We start from the raw sequence: 18,485 nt of genomic DNA on the forward strand, positions 1-18,485 counted from the left end.
ACAGGGAGACCCCTGTTACTGAGCAACCACTCAGTACTAATGACCTGACGAAGATGTATTGACATCCAAACGTTATTTGCCTGCACCCTGTTATTAAAAAGGCTTTAATTGTCCGAATTTGCTCCAGTGTCTTCCTTCTTCATTCTTTGTCCCATTCCTGAGATGCGTCCATAGCACCGGACCAGCCTGAATTTGGCTTGAGGCGCGGTGGAACCCCTTTGTTCCCAACCACTCAGTACTATCAGAATATAAAGCAATTTAAAACTTATTTTAACAAAAGAACATTCTTACCACAGGTTACCAGAGCATTGACTATATACAAGGCTTGTAAGCTGATTAACAAATGACTTCCATACAGTGTAAAACTGTCGAATAACCATTTGTAGTGAATCTGATCTTTACCCGAGTTAGGAACTGTATTGTATCTCTTACCCAATGTTTAAAAGATGGAGGCTTGCTTCCAACTCAACAAGATCAGTATCCTTGCCAGAAGTTAAGTGTTCTGGTAATTTTAAAACCAAAAATAGCTGCTAGGGTGTATAAGAAAATTCAGAAAACAAATTGAGAAACATACACACACACACGCGCGCGCACACACACACACACACACACACACACACACACACACACACACACACACACACACACACACACACACACACACACACACACACACACACACAGACACACACACACACACACACACACACACACACACACACACACACACACAAAATCAGGAAACCGAGATGGTGTGGTTGGATAAAGCCCCTGTCTGTCCACCAACCTCTGTCTGTCTATCTCTTGTATCACTCCATCTAGCTTTCCTTCTCACTTTCCATTCCAATCCTCTCTTTCTCTGTTTCTCTGGCCTGTGCAGCAGTCCACCTGGCACAGACAGAGGAGAATGAGCCCAGCACACGCTCCTCCAGTATAAGCCTGACTTCTCATGAGGCATTTCACCTTGTCTGAGTGATCAAATTCCACCTAGAAACCCAAGGAGGTGACTGGCACTCAGGAACACCTGGCATCATCACAGACTGAACTGTGCCTCTGTGTGTGTGTGTGTGTGTGTGTGTGTGTGTGTGTGTGTGTGTGTGTGTGTGTGCGTGCGTGCGTGCGTGCGTGCGTGCGTGCGTGCGTGCGTGCGTGCGTGCGTGCGTGCGTGCGTGCGTGCGTGCGTGTGTGTGTGCGTGCGTGCGTGCTTGCGAGCGCACAAGTGTGTGGTGGGTATGCTAGTTAGACCACGTTTTGGGCGAAATTTCAGTCAAGACATGTCAAATTTAGTACATATTTGATTTACCCAATTACAATTTAGTGCAGTTTCGTAGGGTTAAGGTCAGGGTTAGGCATGTATTAAGGGTTATAGAGTAAGGAGATATGTAAAGAATGTAAGTCATTGCAGTGTCTCTAAAAGTTTGCAAATACAAAACATGTGTATCATGCACTTTAGTTTAGATGTGCAGTCGTGCACATGTAGTAAAGGAGTATGAGGATGTATTTGTGTTTTACTTCCTGTGCACTTCATCTTACTGTATCTCTCTCTCCTTTCTTTTTTCTTTTATCTCCGGTTGAGCTCACATTGATCTCCCAGACTGCTCAAGTCCTCTACATTTCCCATCATGCCTACTGCCTCTGATCTCACTGTTGCCCTTGACAACATGGCTCTGGGAGACAGACATATCATCTGGAGGGCCCTTCTGCACAAAGACACCCCACTGAGGTCGTCCAGCCCACTGCCTGAACAAAGCTTCCACGCCATATCGGAGGGGCCGACCTGGCACAGAGGGTCACGGGGGCGTCGCCATGCCCACGGCGGCATGGGGCGGAGCCACGGCCAGCTGATGAGAGTGGGGTGTGTCCTGGGCACCTGCCAGGTTCAGAACCTCAGTCACCGTCTCTATCAGCTGATAGGACAGAGTGGGAGAGAAGACTCCTCACCCATCCACCCCCGCAGTCCTCACAGCTACGGCTAAGGCTAAGGCTAAGGTTGCACATTTCGACTGTGGCGGAGAGGCGACTTTATCAACAAGCGTCAGTGAACTTTTTCAGCAGTCTCACAAACCAGGTATCCACTGTTGCGCCAGTGTAACAGTAAGGACGGGCAGTAAATATAGATGCTTTGGTGTCAACATTTGATATCATGTCCCTTCATCACAGCTGCTTAACAATTTACATATCTGTGTTAGCCACTCTCCTCTGTGTGAGGAAAGGTATATCTTTCTAGAGGAGGCATATCTACCACAGTGGAAGAGAGAGAGCAGGGCGTCTTAAGTGAAGGTCATTAGCTATTGTCCCCACTGAGCTGAACTTAAACCAGCTGAGCTGTGGCTCAGGACAATCCCTCTGTCTCCTCTCCAAACAAGCAGCTTTACTTGAGTACAGAGGATACATGAAAGAAACCCAGATCAGACCCTTTAACCCTTAACCGAAAACCCTTAAGGTGCACGCAATCATCACAAAATGACCACTCTCCCAATTTGTTTTCTAGCCATGTGCTTCTTAACGAATACTTTTAGTTAATTCAAAACCAAGCCAGGGGACAGCCGCACCCTACAGTATATGCTTGATGATGATGATGATGATAATGATAATTATTATTGTAGCTTTTAGTACCCACATTAAGCATCCCTGTGTACGTGTAAATATTGCCTTATGAGCTTGTGTAATCCTGTGGTATTCTCTGCAATCTAAATATAGCCAAATCATCTGTCAGCACTTGTAGAAGATCAAGTGTTATTAGGAAACACGTACAAGCACTTTATCTGTCGTTACTTTTACTATGACTTGAATTGTAAAGACATGTTATTTAACTTTAAATGAATGGGTCCGTTTTGTTGTAAATATTCCACGGCACTAAACCCATGTGTGTCAGTGTGAGACATTTGGCTACGGGGATATTAAAGTATGTCTTATCTTATCTATTTTATAACTGTGTCAAAGTAAAAGCTCCCTTTCATGAACCATCTCTGTTGCTTCTGTTCAACAAGCTTTTGTTCTGACGAATAGCCACCCTGTATATTAAAACTTGAAAGCGAAATTCCATATGTCCATGTGTCTGTCTGATGCTACTCTGAGACAAGTGTTATTAAGGTTCATTTATAATCTACTGTTTAGTTTATGATGGGGACATTTGAATGAGGAGTAATAATTGTTAACTACAAGACACACACACACACACACGCACACACGCGTGCACGCACGTGTAAGTGTATCAAGGGCCAAAGGCAAGAAAGACCAAGAGTCCACACATCCACAAATTGTTTCTTGATTTCTTCAGTTCAACATGATATTAGTTATCTACATGATAATGTAAATTGGCCTTACAGTAAGTATCACAGTATTACAAACAGTGTGTGTGTGTGTGTGTGTGTGTGTGTGTGTGTGTGTGTGTGTGTGTGTGTGTGTGTGTGTGTGTGTGTGTGTGTGGTGTGTGTGTGTGTGTGTGTGCGTGCGTGCGTGCGTGCGTGCGTGCGTGCGTGCGTGCGTGCGTGCGTGCGTGCGTGCGTGCGTGCGTGCGTGCGTGCGTGCGTGTGTGCGTGTGTGTGTGTGAGTATGTGTGTGTGTGTGTGTGTGTGTGTGTGTGTGTGTGTGTGTGTGTGTGTGTGTGTGTGTGTGCACGCGCACGCATGCAAGGTAAGCGCAGTCTTGGTCAGTGGCTCTAAACTAGTTTCACAAAGGGATACACGTAACCCAATCTACAGTATCTACTGTATTAAATGTTTCAACATTTAAAATAAAGTTTAAATTTAAGATTAGAGAGTTGTTCCTCATGTTCAGCCCTATCAGAACATATTGCAGCACATTTGGTTTGCCTGGTGGGTGGCAGTTGAGAAACACCAGGCCCCTCCATCAAGTCCAGTTTTAAAGCAGATTAGAGCAGTGTCAAGTAAATCACAGATGGGCTGCAGTTAGAGGGACCTCTAGTGTTGTGCTGCCTGAAATACACAGTAAAATCTGGTGTAATTTATAACAGTGGCTCTCAAACATTTTCATGTCAAGGACCCCAGAAGTATTTGGCCGTGGATCCCCATCTGTCAAGATTTTGTGCCAGGGACCCCCATAAGAGAAGATTTGATTTGTTAAATATTTACAAAAGTATTCAAGATTATTCAAAGTGTTTTGGAAATAACAGCGTTGTGAGCTTGTAACTTAAGTGCAAATATTTTTATCTCTGTGTGTTTACCAACCTCATTTTGAAAGTAGGCATGACGTGTGTGTGCGTATGTGTGTGCGTATGCGTGTAGTGTATGCGTGCTTGTGTGTTTGTGCGTGTATGTGCATGCATGCGTGTGGCTTTAACACAGGATGTGCAGTCAATGATTATTATCTATCAGCGGTCTAATTTTGGCAGTAAAGTGTATGCAGAAGATGTGAAGGTGTTGAGACGGCATTCATTAGGCCTACTTTAACCAGTCACTCACAAATAAGAGAACAACCTAGGCAAAACTGAACCATGGACATCTCTGATATAAGTTGAACAACTAGGTCACGTCACGAGGCCATGATTGTGCATTTAACATTTAAGAGTGATTAAATGACTCTTGACATCAACACCTGTAATATGACATAGATATGTTGGAACATGGGTGAATGGGGGGGGGAACCATTCATTCTTAGGAGAAGGAATTCCATTACTTTAAATAAAATAAAGTGTTTTACTCATGTAAAAGTGCATTCTCATCATGCTATTCCATTGATAAACATAATTGTGCCAGACATTGTACAATTACTGAGTCATTCTCTACCAGTCCAAACCAGAATCATGCTGATGCCCCAAAAACTTAAAAACACGACACACACACACACACGCACGCGGGCGCGCGCAAGCGCGCACACACACACACACACACACACACACACACACACACACACACACACACACACACACACACAGAGGTCATGAACACAACAGAAGTCCAGCAGGGTGGACCCCATTGGTTGGTGCTTTGGTTAAAAAGTGACTTTCTGTGGGTGTGTGTGTCACGTGTGTGTGTGTGTGTGTGTGTGTGTGTGTGTGTGTGTGTGTGTGTGTGTGTGTGTGTGTGTGTGGTGTGTGTGTGTGTGTGTGTGTGTGTGTGTGTGTGTGTGTGTGTGTGTGTGTGTGTGTGTGTGTGTGTGTATGTACAGTTAATGTGCACTGGTTTGACCTTTAGCATTTAGAGCAGGTACAGTATATACAGGCAGAGATAGCAGTGATAATTCTACACTTGAGCACAGCGTAAACCCAGACAACATTTACGGCACAATGAGGGTCGTCAACCTTGTAAGTTTATTTATATTTTTTATGTTAATCTTACTGTGGCTCTGTTCTTATCTTATTTATCTTCAATTTTGTGCAAATGATCAAATTATAATAATCCTAATTGTACAAAATATGTGTATTTTATAATCGGTTTGTCATTTAAAACATGTGGTCTCCCCCCCCCGTCTAACTCCAGGGTCCAGATCCATCTTTGGCGTATCGGCCAAACTTGGAGAAACAGGAATGCAAGGACAAAGAAAACTACAGAAACTTCGAGGTACGCGCTTCTCATCCCCCGCAAGCCTCCTTTAGGAATCAGGTGAGCAATGATGGTCTGTGTGAATGTTTTAATGTTTTGTGTGTGTGTGTGTGTGTGTGTGTGTGTGTGTGTGTGTGTGTGTGTGTGTGTGTGTGTGTGTTTCAGAGTGGAAGTCTCATTGACCGCGTATTCAACACATACAGGCTGATGCACACCAACCAAACACTGGACTTTGTAAAGCAAAAGGTGAGTGTGCCAGGAAGACATTATAGTACAGAAAATGTATAAAAGATTAAAACATAATTCTATTTCATCCATTCTTTGTTGAAATAAATAATTAAATGGACAAGTGCAGGTATGGTCCTGAAAGAATGTTTTTGCTGAGCCTAATTGTACCGTTTCATTGTGTTTTCTTATCTTATTAGTTTTTTTCCCCTTCCTACAGTTGCCGCCCCCCCCCCTTATGTAAAGCAACTTTGAGTACTTACTAATTATTATTATCATTATTATTATTACTATTATCATTCTCTTCATGTGTCTTACCTTCAATAAATATAAATTTCTTTCTAAAACAATTACACTGAAAAAAACTTTTAACTTAATGGACACATTTCAGTTTGTACATTGACAACATTGGCTGCGGCTTTACATTTTGATTGAGTTTGCCTATAAACTACAATAACTTGCAGGCATACTGAGGGAGGTAAGGGAGAGATTCAGACCACAAACCTGCTTTGCAGTTCAAAATAACACTGAATATGATATCGGGCATGAATGTAAATCTCTGCAACAGAAAATATTCAATATTAACTGGAGTACATTGTTTAGTGCACATTACTACTCTTCTTCTACATCTCCCCCTCACATTTTATACCACTATCAGCCAAATGAGTGCCACCAACCTTTCTAAAGATATTTAGTATATTGCATAACAATGTGGCCTTCCAAAGACCCAGGGCCTGGTGATCTGACATCAGTGCCAAGAGAGTCCACAGGACAATCAATAACAGACCACTGATAAGTCATACAGGGACACTTTTAGGGTCAGCAAAGGGGAAAGATAGCCATTGTCAACTACTCTAGGAAATTCCTAGAGTACGTAATTCCTAGTAGGAATTACGTTGGATTTCATCCAATATCAATATAGCTTTAGAGGTCAATATAATGAAAAACACACAAATTATCATGCCCCAAGATCTCACAGGTATTTGGGGAAAGTATATTTTTTCAGGAATTCTCCTCCCACTGTCCCCCACTGATGCTCCCAATAATGAGCTTGTGTGGAAATATGGTATCTATGTATTTTGTCTGAGGAAGACCAGCTTGGTCAAAAACGTGGCTATTATACAAGGGAGCTTTAATTCCAGTGTGCAGAATGATACATACAGTATCCGAGTAGAACACAATATGCAAATGTGATTACATATTTGCAAATGTTAGGCTGCACATTTTCAACAATAACGTCTTGACGTTGCTCGCCCCCTCCTGGGCCCCCTGCAGCACTCTGAGTGGTCAGGCTGTAGCCACGCTGAGATGAGTGTGATGGACGCCATCATGTCTCTGGACCAACTGGTGGATGAATCTGATCCGGATGTGGATTTTCCCAACTCATTTCACGCCTTCCAGACTGCCGAGGGCATCCGGAAAGAGCATCCAGACAAAGGTAGATACATACAGTAGGCCTACACCCTGACAAAAGGTACATACATATTGTGCAGTCATGTGACAAAGGCACACACATACAGTACACCATGACAAAGGTACAGACATACAGTACACCATGACAAAGACACACACATACAGTACACCATGACAAAGGTACATACACAGTGAACACAGTGACAAAGGTACATATCGTCGCTGTCAGGTGGAAACCTTGTATGTCCAAAACTGTTACTTTTCAGAAAATGGAGGAAAGAAATACATGTGTTCCAATGGATCCAATGCAGTTATTATTTAGTCACAAGCTCTTGTTAATACTTTTCCATTGGTTCAATATTTATAAAACAAAAATGGTGAAAATAGCAGATCTAGAAGCTCACGTGTTGTGAGCTTGTAGATTTGCTATTTTTGCGTATGACACTGTAGTATGACGAAATATAGGGTATTAATTTATGAAAAAAACATAAAAATGTGAAATCTGGAGGTTTCTGCCTGACAGAGTACATCCTGACAAAAGGTACTTACATACAGTACACCCTAATGGTATACATACATACACACATACATACATACATACAGGCTACACTATGACAAAGGTATTGATGACAGGTATATATAGCACTCATACAGACAGAAAGGTATATATACAGTAGTAGTGCACAAACACAAAATGTCCAGAAAGAAATCTACAGCATGCGTTGTTGTTTTCCAGACTGGTTCCAACTAGTGGGTCTGATCCATGACATTGGAAAGATCATGGCTCTTTGGGGAGAACCCCAGGTGAGAGACAGATAGATATAACATATAATACACAATAATGGGCTTGGGTAATACAAATTCTCCAATAAAACAAAAAATGGGGGCAATTGACACTCAGTTTCATTTGAAGCTACTGTATCAGGACAGGTTTTGTGCCACTTGTTATTTTGAAAAGATGCCGGTGTATCTCTCCTGCAGTGGGCTGTGGTGGGGGATACCTTCCCTGTGGGCTGTAAGTTCCAGAATGGCATCGTGTTCAGAGATAACACCTTCCTGGATAACCCAGATGAGGAGAACCCTGCTTACAAGTAGGCCTTCGCAGAAACGTAAAAGTATTAAAGCTTCCAATTACAGGGGAATACAGGGGAATTCTGTTATGTCCGGTGAAGATTGATTTCTTTGGTCCATCTTTCTTTAGCACAGAGTGTGGAATCTATGAAACAAAATGTGGACTGGACAACATCCTCATGTCCTGGGGCCACGATGGTAAGACCATCCTTTTAAATGTATTTACATACATAAAATAATAATAATCCCTTGCCTTTGGCCATTCTGGCCTAGAGGGAATAATACATTAAAAAAGACAGATTCCAAGTTCCAACATCAATATAGTCAACATAAAACCATTGAAGGCGTGTGTGTTTAATGTGCAAACAGTGCACTGCATATTGATGTCCCGTTTTATTCTCTCTAGAGTATCTCTATCGGGTCATGAAGTTCAACAAAACCTCCATCCCAGAGGAGGTGAGTGAGTGAGCGGTAATTTACCACATGAACCATCATAATAGGTGACCATAAATGAAGTTTTAGGTGAGGAAATATGAGCCAAGGAGAAAGGAACTTATTTTTTTTTGCACTCTTAGTGTACCAATAGGTCTTTGTTTTTTCTCGCTTCAGGGTTTGAACATGATCCGATTCCATTCCTTCTACCCTTGGCATTCCAATGGAGACTACATGCATCTGTGCAACGAGAAAGATCTGCAAATGCTGCCCTGGGTCCGCGAGTTCAAGTATGTTTATTTTCTCCTTTCATATAGTAAATACACACACACAGTTCAACCTCTTCTCTTGTTTGACCTGACCTTTGCCCTCTCTGCAGTAAATTTGACCTGTACACCAAGACCACTGACCTGCCTGATGTGGAACAGCTGAAACCTTATTACCAGTCTCTGATCAACAAGTACTGTCCTGGAATACTTAAGTGGTGACACCGAGTGCAAAGCATAACAGAAATTACCATCACAATTATCATCACATTATGAGAACCTAATGCTCGATGGCTGGACTCTTGAACCTTTCACACACTGTATATTTTCACACTGATCATTGCCTTGATTGTACATTGAGTATTGTGTGTACTGATTTTAGTTTTCAAATCAGAGAGCAAAATGATTCTCAATGGCAAATGTATATTTTATCTATTTTATTATGAATGTTACAAAAAATATATATAAAAACAAATTGACATCATGCATTTGTGCATGATGTAACATTACAAACACAGGCAAGAAGTGTAACGGGGAAAGTGCGTTGTTGTTTAGGTAGATATTTATGTGGCAGAGCTAAGGGGCACATTAAACCTGGCAAAAATATACGCACACACAATCACAAAATCCAAGGACCAGTATGGACATTTAAATGTGAACAATATATGCTCTTGCCGTTGACCACAATACTTGACAATAACAGCTACTTATTTTAATTCCTTTATCTTTTACAAAATGACAGTGAAGTAAAACGATTGAATATTAAGTGAGCAGAAAGTGATAGTCTATTACAGACACACAGGAAGAAAGTGATTGAGGCACAATGGTGACGAACCTCAAGTTAGAGAAAGATCAATCAAGCCATCAGCTTTTATGGAGAGGGGATTTCATATCTGAACAACTCGGGCTAAGTGGCACATTAATTTAACTCTGCATTTTAAAATTAACACTGAGGATTGTACTTCATCACATCAATGTTTGTGGCAAATAAAGTGTTCATATAAAGTATATTTTCCGTGACTGGCTGATTAGGAAATAAAAGTGAACTTTGGTAAGCATCTGAAAAGGCAGTAGAAATCACAGGTGGCATTTCTGGATTGTTCAGATCACCTTAAAAAAAGGTCAAACTGTCACTTCCTCTTCCTGAGGCCATCGTCGTCATCCTCATCCTTTTCGCCCTCTTCCTCTGGCTCATTCTCTCCCTCCTCTGGCTCATTCTCTCCCTCCTCTGGCTCATTCTCTCCCTCGCTGGCATCCTCTCCCTCGCTAGCATCGCACTTTTCCTTTCCTGTATCCTCCTGTTCATCCTCGTCACATGCCTCCTCGTCTCCTAGTGTTGACTCTTCCTCTCTCTTCACCTCTCCTCTCTCCGCGTTCTGTTTGTCAGACATTCCATTTACATCAGAGGTGAAGTCTTCCTCCACGTGGTCGTCGGCAGCTGTAGCAGGGTCGTGTGACGCTGAGGTCTTTTCTCCAAAGTCTACGTGCTTGCTAGTGTTTCTCAATCCCCGGAGCAGACACAGGGTGGCGCTGCACATAAACAGGCTCCACATAAGCACAGGAGCAGGAATGCCCCTCACCTGAGAACGCACCCACCTCACAGCACAGGCAATAGTTGCATTGGACGCACGGCGTGGTGCTGAATTGTCCTGCAGACAGAAAGAGGTGTCTATCACTACTGGACTCAGCATTGTTTTCCATAACGTTTCTCATGCAAGCTTTGTGAGGGGAAAATCAATGACGATGTCCGTCACCCTATCCATGTAATGCGTTTACCTTGAGTCCGTACTGACTGAGCATGCTGTTCAAGAAGGAGTCACCCAGGTGCACCGTCGGATAGAACTCCTCCACATAGACCCTCCTCCACCACCGCTCGGGGTAGGAACTGACAATAACACACAAACCACAGGGTCAACATTCTCGTGTATACATGCTGAGAGAGAGAAAGGGAGGACAAACTGAAAGCGAAAGAGACAGGTAAAGAGACAGCTAGATAATCATATAAAAAAATTAAGTGAGCGGCACAGATAGAGAGACAGAGTCACTGAAAGACATCGGAAGAGACAGACAAGACAGACAGCGCGTACTGACCCGTCATCCTTGGGCTCAGTGAACCAGTACTTGTAGCGATGTGCTCTGATGTAGGCAGGGGGCTGCTGCTGGAACGGATATTGAGAGACGTCTGTCTGCATGAGCTCTATCACTGGAGACATTACAAACAAAGAGAGCCACCTGTTCATTCTCCCTCTTTGAACACAAATCCCACTGCTTTCTCCGATGTTCTGAGGCCATATGAGAGGAAATGGATGTGAAATTATTCATGTGCAGTATACATCGCCGCTGTCTGGCACAAACCTTGTATCTCCGTATTTCAACTTTGTTTTTTCGTCAATTTTAATGCCATACTTGCAATGCAAAAGTAACAAAAATACCCAATCTACTAGCTCACATTGCGATGCGTTGTGAGCTTGTAGATATGCTAATTCTGCTACTTTTTGAAAGTTAAAGTTATTTAGTCTGTCTCTGGGTTTTATAATATTTAACCAATGAAACGTATTAAGAGCTTGTGAGTAAATAACAATTACATTAGATCCACTGGAATACAGATTATTTTTTCCCATTTCCTGAAAAGCCAAATCTTTGGACAAGGTTTCTGCACGACAGACTATTACGCTAACTGTACTGTAGGTATGTACCATCTGTTTTGCCCTGCAGCAGTCTGTAGACGAGGCCTGTGAACCACGGGGCCTGAGTTTGGGGCCCCAGAGCAGCGAACCACATCTGCCAGTCCAACCTGGGCTGGTGGGGTGTCACCACAGTGGGGGACGCACTCCTGTTGCCTGGCTTATACATGAACTCTATCTCCTACATGTTAGGAGAAGCAAAACAAAACATTATATACTCACTGCACTATGGGATACAAAATGTGACCACTGTTTAATTATAGCTTAATAGTCCCCCTTTATTATATTAACTTCATGGTCAAAATAGACATTCAGGTCCCAGTGTGAAACCCCGATAGAATTATAACCTGGCCTCTTTCTCTGCCATGATTTAATCGTCTCTCACCGTCCATGTGTCCCCGTCGTTGCTTCCCTCGATGACCACCTCCGGTCGTCCACCCACACCCGTCATCCTCCTGAACAGACCGTATGAATTGGCCAGCTGGTAGCGATCCACTGTCTCATAGATCTGGCGTACCCCTGGCCACAGACTGGCATTGGAGTCATATTCTAGATAGGTGAATGGAACCTGTGGAGGACATGTTTATAATGAATTGCATTTTTATAGCGCTTTTCCAAGTGCTCAAAGCGCTTTACAATGGTTCATTCATTCATACAGGTGGGGGACATTGGGAGGTTTATAGTCGTTTCTGGAGGTTCATCGTCTACAAATTACAATTCATGGTACTGAAACATATTCACACAATCAATGGCCATTTTGCTCTTACGTCTTACGGGAAGGGTGGTATGACATGAGGTAAGAGTGTATGACAAAAGTCAAAATGGCCATCTGATCACCACAATTTAGAAATTGTAAATATGGTCAATGACATTTTTCTATGTGCAATCTTCTTCAAAATACTGCCAATGTATTTGGGGCACATCATTGTCACTTTCTTACTGTCAATCAAGAACTCCTAAAGAATTCATAAAATATTGATGCCAACAGTAACCCACCAGACTGACGGTGAACATGGCGACAGTGGCAGCTCCAAACACTGTCCACTGGAGAGTTCCCCAGAACCTTCGCAGGAAGCCAGGGACACACGCACACCTAAAAGACAGACAGACAGACAATCTTACCAATATATCCTCTGTAACCAGTTAATTCACACATATGGTAATACAAATTAACGTACACTTAGACACAAAGGCCCATACCTGAACATGGCAGACACCATCTCCCAGGTGAGAGAGAGGACACCCATCCAGACAGAGGGAATGGTGACGCTCTTCAGGAAATTATTAAATTGGTGGTATGTGAACGCTGTCACACAGAATACCAAATAAAAAAAATACAGAAAATATAACTTGTCAATATACACACTGACATATACAGTATCCTCATGCAATTTTATGTAAGCACATAAGCAACAACATACACACATTTCATTGACTTATGATTCCATATCCCTTTATACTAACCAATACATGCCTAACCCTAACCTTATGAAACTGCAATAAAAGCAACTTGGGCACATTGTGCAAGTGAAAGCTGCCCCCACACTACTGCAGTTTCATTAGCACAATATGTAAAATGAAGATTTGGTATTTGGTATTATCGTTCTAAACATGTTCCTGCTGTTCTACATACATACATACAGCCAACCCACAATCAATAGTAAAAATCACATATTGAGGCTTTGACCATCGCTTTTATGAAATATCCGAGACCAATACGGGTTTATGTAAGACAATTATTATTGACCAATTCAAATATTATGGTGTTGGAGACCTTTCATCCATGCATGCATCCCTAATCAACTAATGATCAAACCTGTCCTGGAGGAGATGCTCTTCTTCCCCCAGTCCAGTTGCAGGTCGAAGCAGACGATGGTTGCAAAGATGATCAGAGACCAGACTGCCAACTCCACCAGATAACATAGCCATGCCCACACTCTGGAACCTGATTGGAGCCAAGACAGGAGTTCTAAGCAATTTACAGACCCATGCTTCCCTTTCTAAGCAAGATGCTTGAGTTGAAACCAAATAAACAACTTCCTAAAATTAGAACAATCTAAGGACATTTTATTCGGGTTCCAGGTCTAATTCTAGCACAGAAACTCTCATTAAGATAATGATCTGAGACTTATGGCACTGATGTCAATAACGCAAATAAGGTTTTGATTGTTCTTGATTTAAGTGTGTGCAGCATACTATACCATTAACCATGAAAGCCACAATATATTCAGCTCTATATCGATGTATCAGTGAGTGTGTGTGTATCATACCATTGTCGATGCTTTTCTGTGTCTTGCGTAGCCAGAAGTGAACATGCTCGTCATCCAGTAGAGACAGACAGAGGGCCAGGGTCAGTAGGTTGAAAAAGTTGTAGTTGCCAGACAAGACGATGAGCACCTGCAGTAGCACCTGCACCAGCCAAACACAGAGATTAACATCTACTAACTGACCCATAAAAGATTTTCAGAAAGGTTGATATCCTAGCCTGACACTCAGACTGAATAATGGAGTGAAACGAAATGAGCATTCAGGTGAGTGTCAGGCTAGGATATCAACTTGTCTGAAAATGGTCTCTGAGAGGGCGGCCGTTCTGAAAACGGCCGCGCTCTCAGTGCAGCCGTTTTCTGAGATGGGGGCGTGGCCAAAGTGGGACTCTTTAGCGAGTGATTCATACTGGATTAACCCAATCCGGGCCGCCGGTTAGATTTTCAACCGAGAAAACCCCGCCTTCTACAGCGTCATCGAACCTGAATGCGAGGCTAGCGATTTCAGGTGCTGGAGCCAGGCTATTGATATCCATTATTAACTCATTGGGTGCCATTGACGTGTTTCACGTGTTTTACCGCTATGGCGCAACGTGCCAATGACGTGTTTGACGTGTTTTTTTTTTGTTTGTTTTTTTAACATGTTCAGAACCCAAGATATTATTATCTGAAGATTTGCAGCTCCATCCACTCCTTGTTTAACTTATAACTGAAAAAGGCTGTATCTCGCTTCCTAAGCACATTTTTTTTACATTGAAAAAATCTCTGGCACTGGGACAACATAGCCAGAAATAATTCTGGCAATTCTGGCACTCAATGAGTTAAAGACATGAAATGAAAATAGTCATATTAAATCCACTGGTGAACAAAAGGTAGATAAAAACTAATAGAAATCAGGCACATTATTTTCTGTCAAACCTGCATGTAGAAAGCCCCAAGTCGGAGGCGGCGCATGGGGATGAAGAAGAGGAAGGGAAGAGCAATCTCTATGACGAAGGTTGCCACAACACTCAGCTTCTGCCACCACACCGGCAGCTGCTGGGCAAACCAGGCCAATGGCGTGGGGATACACTGGGTCTCATAGTGATATGTCAGAGCTGTTAAAGAAGAGAAAACAAGGTTTAAAATACTTGATCCGCCAAAACACCGGATTTGGACTGGTAGGTTAATAACAACATGAAGACTATTCTATAATAATTGAAAGATAAGATTCAAATGACGTTAACTAGTAAGTTAAAGCTCAACATGGGGCTGCTAAAAGAGAAGACGCAACAAGTACGTTATGTCTGCTTCTCAGATCAAAACTGGAAGATGGTTCCACAGGAGTGGAGCCTGATAGTTGAAGGCTCAGCCATCCATTCTACATTTGTAGATTCTAATAACCACAAGTAGGCCTGCTTTCTAGGAGTGCAGTGTTCTAGTGAGGTACTAGGATACAATGAGCTCTTTGCGGTATGATGATGGGGCCTGACCTTTTAACGCATATTCTGGATTTTACAGGAGTCAGCGCAGAGAAGTTAATATCAGTTCTTGTCAGAACATGCGCAGCAGCATTCTGAATCAACTGGAGTGTCTTTAGAAACTTGTTGGGGCAGTCTGATAATGAGGAATTGCTATAATCCAGCCCGGAGGAAACAAATGCATAGACTCCTTTTTCTGCAACATTCTTTGCATTTGCTTGACACAATAGCTCCCAACTGCAACCCTCTCATCCATCCAAATGAGCATTATTTAACGCACAGAAAATGTACGTACATAACGGCGGAAAACTAGGTACCACAAATAAGAAACTTAGTTAATTCCTCCTCCTAACATATATGATGCACAAACAGTACAGTAAAAGCACACACACACACACACACACACCTGTAAGACCCCACCAGGTAGGACAGCGTGAGGTGAGTTTTACCACTCCTGAGGCAAACATGAGTCTGAACAACAGCCAGCGGACCAGCCAGAAGGTCACCTGATCGTGTTCTCTGACCCTGCGTGACCCCCTCACTATCGTTAATGGAGCAACAAGGACACAGATGAACCCCGTCTCTAGCAGCAGGCTGTCCCTGAATAGACAGAAAGGAGGTGAGAAAGTGACAAATAGAGAGATAGAGTGAGTTACATCTAAACATGACCATGTAATTTCACACTCTGGTTTTGTTTTTGTCGATACACTGGCGTTGCATGGCAGCACAAACAAACATGGCAGTGATGAGAACACAGACCTACTGGTCTGTGGATGACATAACCCTGACCAAATGCTTAACATCTTGGGGTCCTTCATTATTCATCCATAGTGACTGTCTGTTAATTAATAAACATCATTCAAAAGCTCTCTCAATCCTCCTGCCGTGTCATGTGGTCCGCTGCACTCACCACTGGAAGTAGAGGAAGACCTGGCCCACCTGAAACACACAGAAAGGGTGTGAGAGCTAGAGACAGTAATTACTGATGCTGGTGTGACGAGACTGTTGAAGACTACAATACGATGTAAAGGACCCTACCGGTGGTCTGTCATGTTTAGCTCTTTGAATACAACTTGACATTACTGTTATCCATTTCAGCATAAAAGCTCAGATTTCATGTTTTATATTTTAACCCATTAAGACCGGGAACGCATCTGTGTCATTTTTTGATTTCTTTGGCTATTCAAAAATATCAGATCTATATATTTTTTATATATAGCTTGTAGATCTATATCTTTAAAAAAAATCATTTTTAACTCAAATCTTTGCTTCTGGGGATTCTACAAATGTCTTCTAAATCCTAACAGTTTGTTTTTTGAAAAAACGTATGTTGCTATATATGTCAGTGGTTCTCAAACTTTTTCATGTCAAGGACCCCCAAAATTATATGTATTTGGCCACGGACCCCCATCTGAAAATATTTTGTTCCAGGGACCCCCAGAAGCAAAGATTTGAATAAAAAAATGTATATATATATATATATTAAAAGATTTGCACACTTTTTCACGCTCCCCCCCCCCAAAAAAAATCTAACCAAGCAGATCTACAAGCTCATAGCGCAGCACTCTGTGCCGCGCTATGAGCTTGTATATCTGCTATTTTTGAATAGCCAAAGAAATCTAAAGTGACAAAGACGCGTTCCCGGTCTTAATGGGCTAAGCTCCTGTATTTGTAACAAATACAGCATACTGTATTACAGCGCACAGTGCTGCTCTGCTCCTCACCTGGTGCAAGGACAGGTACAACACCCACAGACACAGGAACACCAGGCTGTCTCGGAGTCTCTCCACCAGCGTCGCAGCCAGGCTCAGTGCCGCCCCGACGAGGCACAGCAGCTCCATGGTGGTGTGTGTGTCCAGGCCCAGATGTGGTCCCAGCCACAGCAGGGTGGGAGAGGACAGTAGCTGGTCCCACAGTGGTTTGCCGCTGTAACGCAGCTGCCTCCGTGCGGGTAACAGCCCCTCATTACCATACAGACCTATATATGGACACGTGTAAAGAAAATGTAGGTGCATGTAAAAAAAGAAAAGAAAAAAGATTGTATGGAGAACAATAATTTCACAATTCTATGCAGAATGCAACACATGCTTCATCTCGTTCTTTGTTTTTTTATTTTTAGAAAGAGATATGGTGCGAAATAGCATGACATATGATGACATATAGCTATAGCTATATTAATTCATGTCTAATTAGCATTTTGATAAGTGTGCTATATTGAACCACTTAGTGATGCCTAAAGTTAAACTAAGCTGAAGAACCAGTAGAGAACATCTAAATAACCTACAGGGTGCTGTAGCAGTACTTCTCAAAGTGGGTGAGTGGGTTCCAGGGGGTCCCCAGCAAAAGGGGGTCCTTGGCCTTGCTTGACATGAAAAAGTTTGAGAAGCACTGCACCTCAACCACCCCAAATAAGCGATGAAGATCCACTATTTCTTGTGTGTAAAGCAGACAGCAGTAGTTCTCAAAGTGGAATCCAGGGACTCTCCGTGTTCCTTTAGGGGGGTCTAAATTGACCCTTACAAGTCTGTAACTCTGACAGTATACAAATGGAACCAAATAGGGGAGACCTTGACATTTAAAAGTTTGGGAACCACTGGTGTAAAGGACTACAATCAACAAAGTCCATTTATTCCTTGTATCAACACTGTCACACATCCTGTCAGTAGCCGTCCTCTGATGAATGAGGAAAAAGGTTATCAAAAATCAACTCTGTCCCTCTCATTTATATATATATATTATGTTTTAGCTACAGGCTACAGCTTATCTGCAAGTCTACAAGAAAATCTGCCAGGGGATCTGTTGTGTTGGCAGGCATACATAGTTGGCAAGCAGCAACAGGTTTAACCCTTCAACTTATCCGCAAGCTACAGAAAGTTCCAGGTACTTGAGAGCATCACAGAAGGCGGACGCCCACAGGACAGGCATGCTAACAGGCTAACCGGGTAGCAGCAGCAGCAGCAGCTATCAGTCAGTTGGGATAGAATGAATGTCGATGTCTCTCACCTGGTATCTGCACGAAGAGGGAGACAAAAGCGAACATGTAGATGGCCGCCATGCACCACAGAAACATACGTTGAGGTAGTATGTACCCCATGATCGCGTCCTCGATGTTGCTTGTGGTGGATGATGTGGAGTTCAGTTCAGTACTCTGTCTCCCTGCAGGACT

The 18,485-nt window shown here is 42.7% G+C and overlaps 2 protein-coding genes across 3 annotated transcripts; one reads left to right on the forward strand and one right to left on the reverse strand.

The window, feature by feature from the left end:
• Positions 1 to 5,248: 5,248 nt before the first annotated feature.
• miox (myo-inositol oxygenase) lies at positions 5,249 to 9,133 on the forward strand (the record flags this gene model as incomplete). Its single annotated transcript, XM_080438461.1, has 10 exons — positions 5,249 to 5,266; positions 5,442 to 5,522; positions 5,670 to 5,750; positions 7,005 to 7,167; positions 7,879 to 7,946; positions 8,124 to 8,233; positions 8,344 to 8,411; positions 8,620 to 8,669; positions 8,823 to 8,935; positions 9,025 to 9,133. 10 exons carry the CDS (start codon positions 5,249 to 5,251, stop codon positions 9,131 to 9,133), a joined length of 861 nt encoding a protein of 286 aa, XP_080294587.1.
• Positions 9,134 to 9,339: 206 nt separating this feature from the next.
• Positions 9,340 to 18,485, reverse strand: lmf2a (lipase maturation factor 2a). 2 transcript variants are annotated; one of them, XR_013933790.1, is made up of 15 exons: positions 18,323 to 18,485; positions 17,044 to 17,297; positions 16,230 to 16,258; positions 15,726 to 15,919; positions 14,778 to 14,956; positions 13,866 to 14,004; positions 13,412 to 13,540; positions 12,796 to 12,901; positions 12,592 to 12,688; positions 11,981 to 12,163; positions 11,608 to 11,776; positions 11,003 to 11,114; positions 10,688 to 10,796; positions 9,874 to 10,560; positions 9,340 to 9,839 (listed from the first exon to the last, which is right to left on the reverse strand). XR_013933790.1 is itself a non-coding variant. In XM_080438450.1 (14 exons), exons 1-14 carry the CDS (start codon positions 18,411 to 18,413, stop codon positions 10,042 to 10,044), a joined length of 2,310 nt encoding a protein of 769 aa, XP_080294576.1. In that variant the 5' UTR covers positions 18,414 to 18,485; the 3' UTR covers positions 9,340 to 10,041. The 2 variants fall into 2 exon arrangements, 1 of the variants encoding a protein (XP_080294576.1); XM_080438450.1 differs by having other exon boundaries at positions 9,340 to 10,560.

Source organism: Gymnoscopelus braueri (genome assembly GCF_963280865.1).
Source record: "Gymnoscopelus braueri genome assembly, chromosome: 9".
Classification (NCBI taxonomy): Eukaryota; Metazoa; Chordata; class Actinopteri; order Myctophiformes; family Myctophidae; genus Gymnoscopelus; species Gymnoscopelus braueri.

What these genes read in the sequence shown, in the direction of transcription:
- lmf2a (XM_080438450.1), bottom strand. Translation starts at nt 18,413, where the DNA reads ATGGGGTACATACTACCTCAACGTATGTTTCTGTGGTGCATGGCGGCC. An exon ending in ATGGTGTCTGCCATGTTCAG is followed by an intron (nt 12,689 to 12,795) that starts GTATGGGCCTTT and finishes TCTGTCTTTTAG; the next exon opens with GTGTGCGTGTGTCCCTGGCT. An exon ending in ACGACGGGGACACATGGACG is followed by an intron (nt 11,777 to 11,980) that starts GTGAGAGACGAT and finishes CCTAACATGTAG; the next exon opens with GAGATAGAGTTCATGTATAA.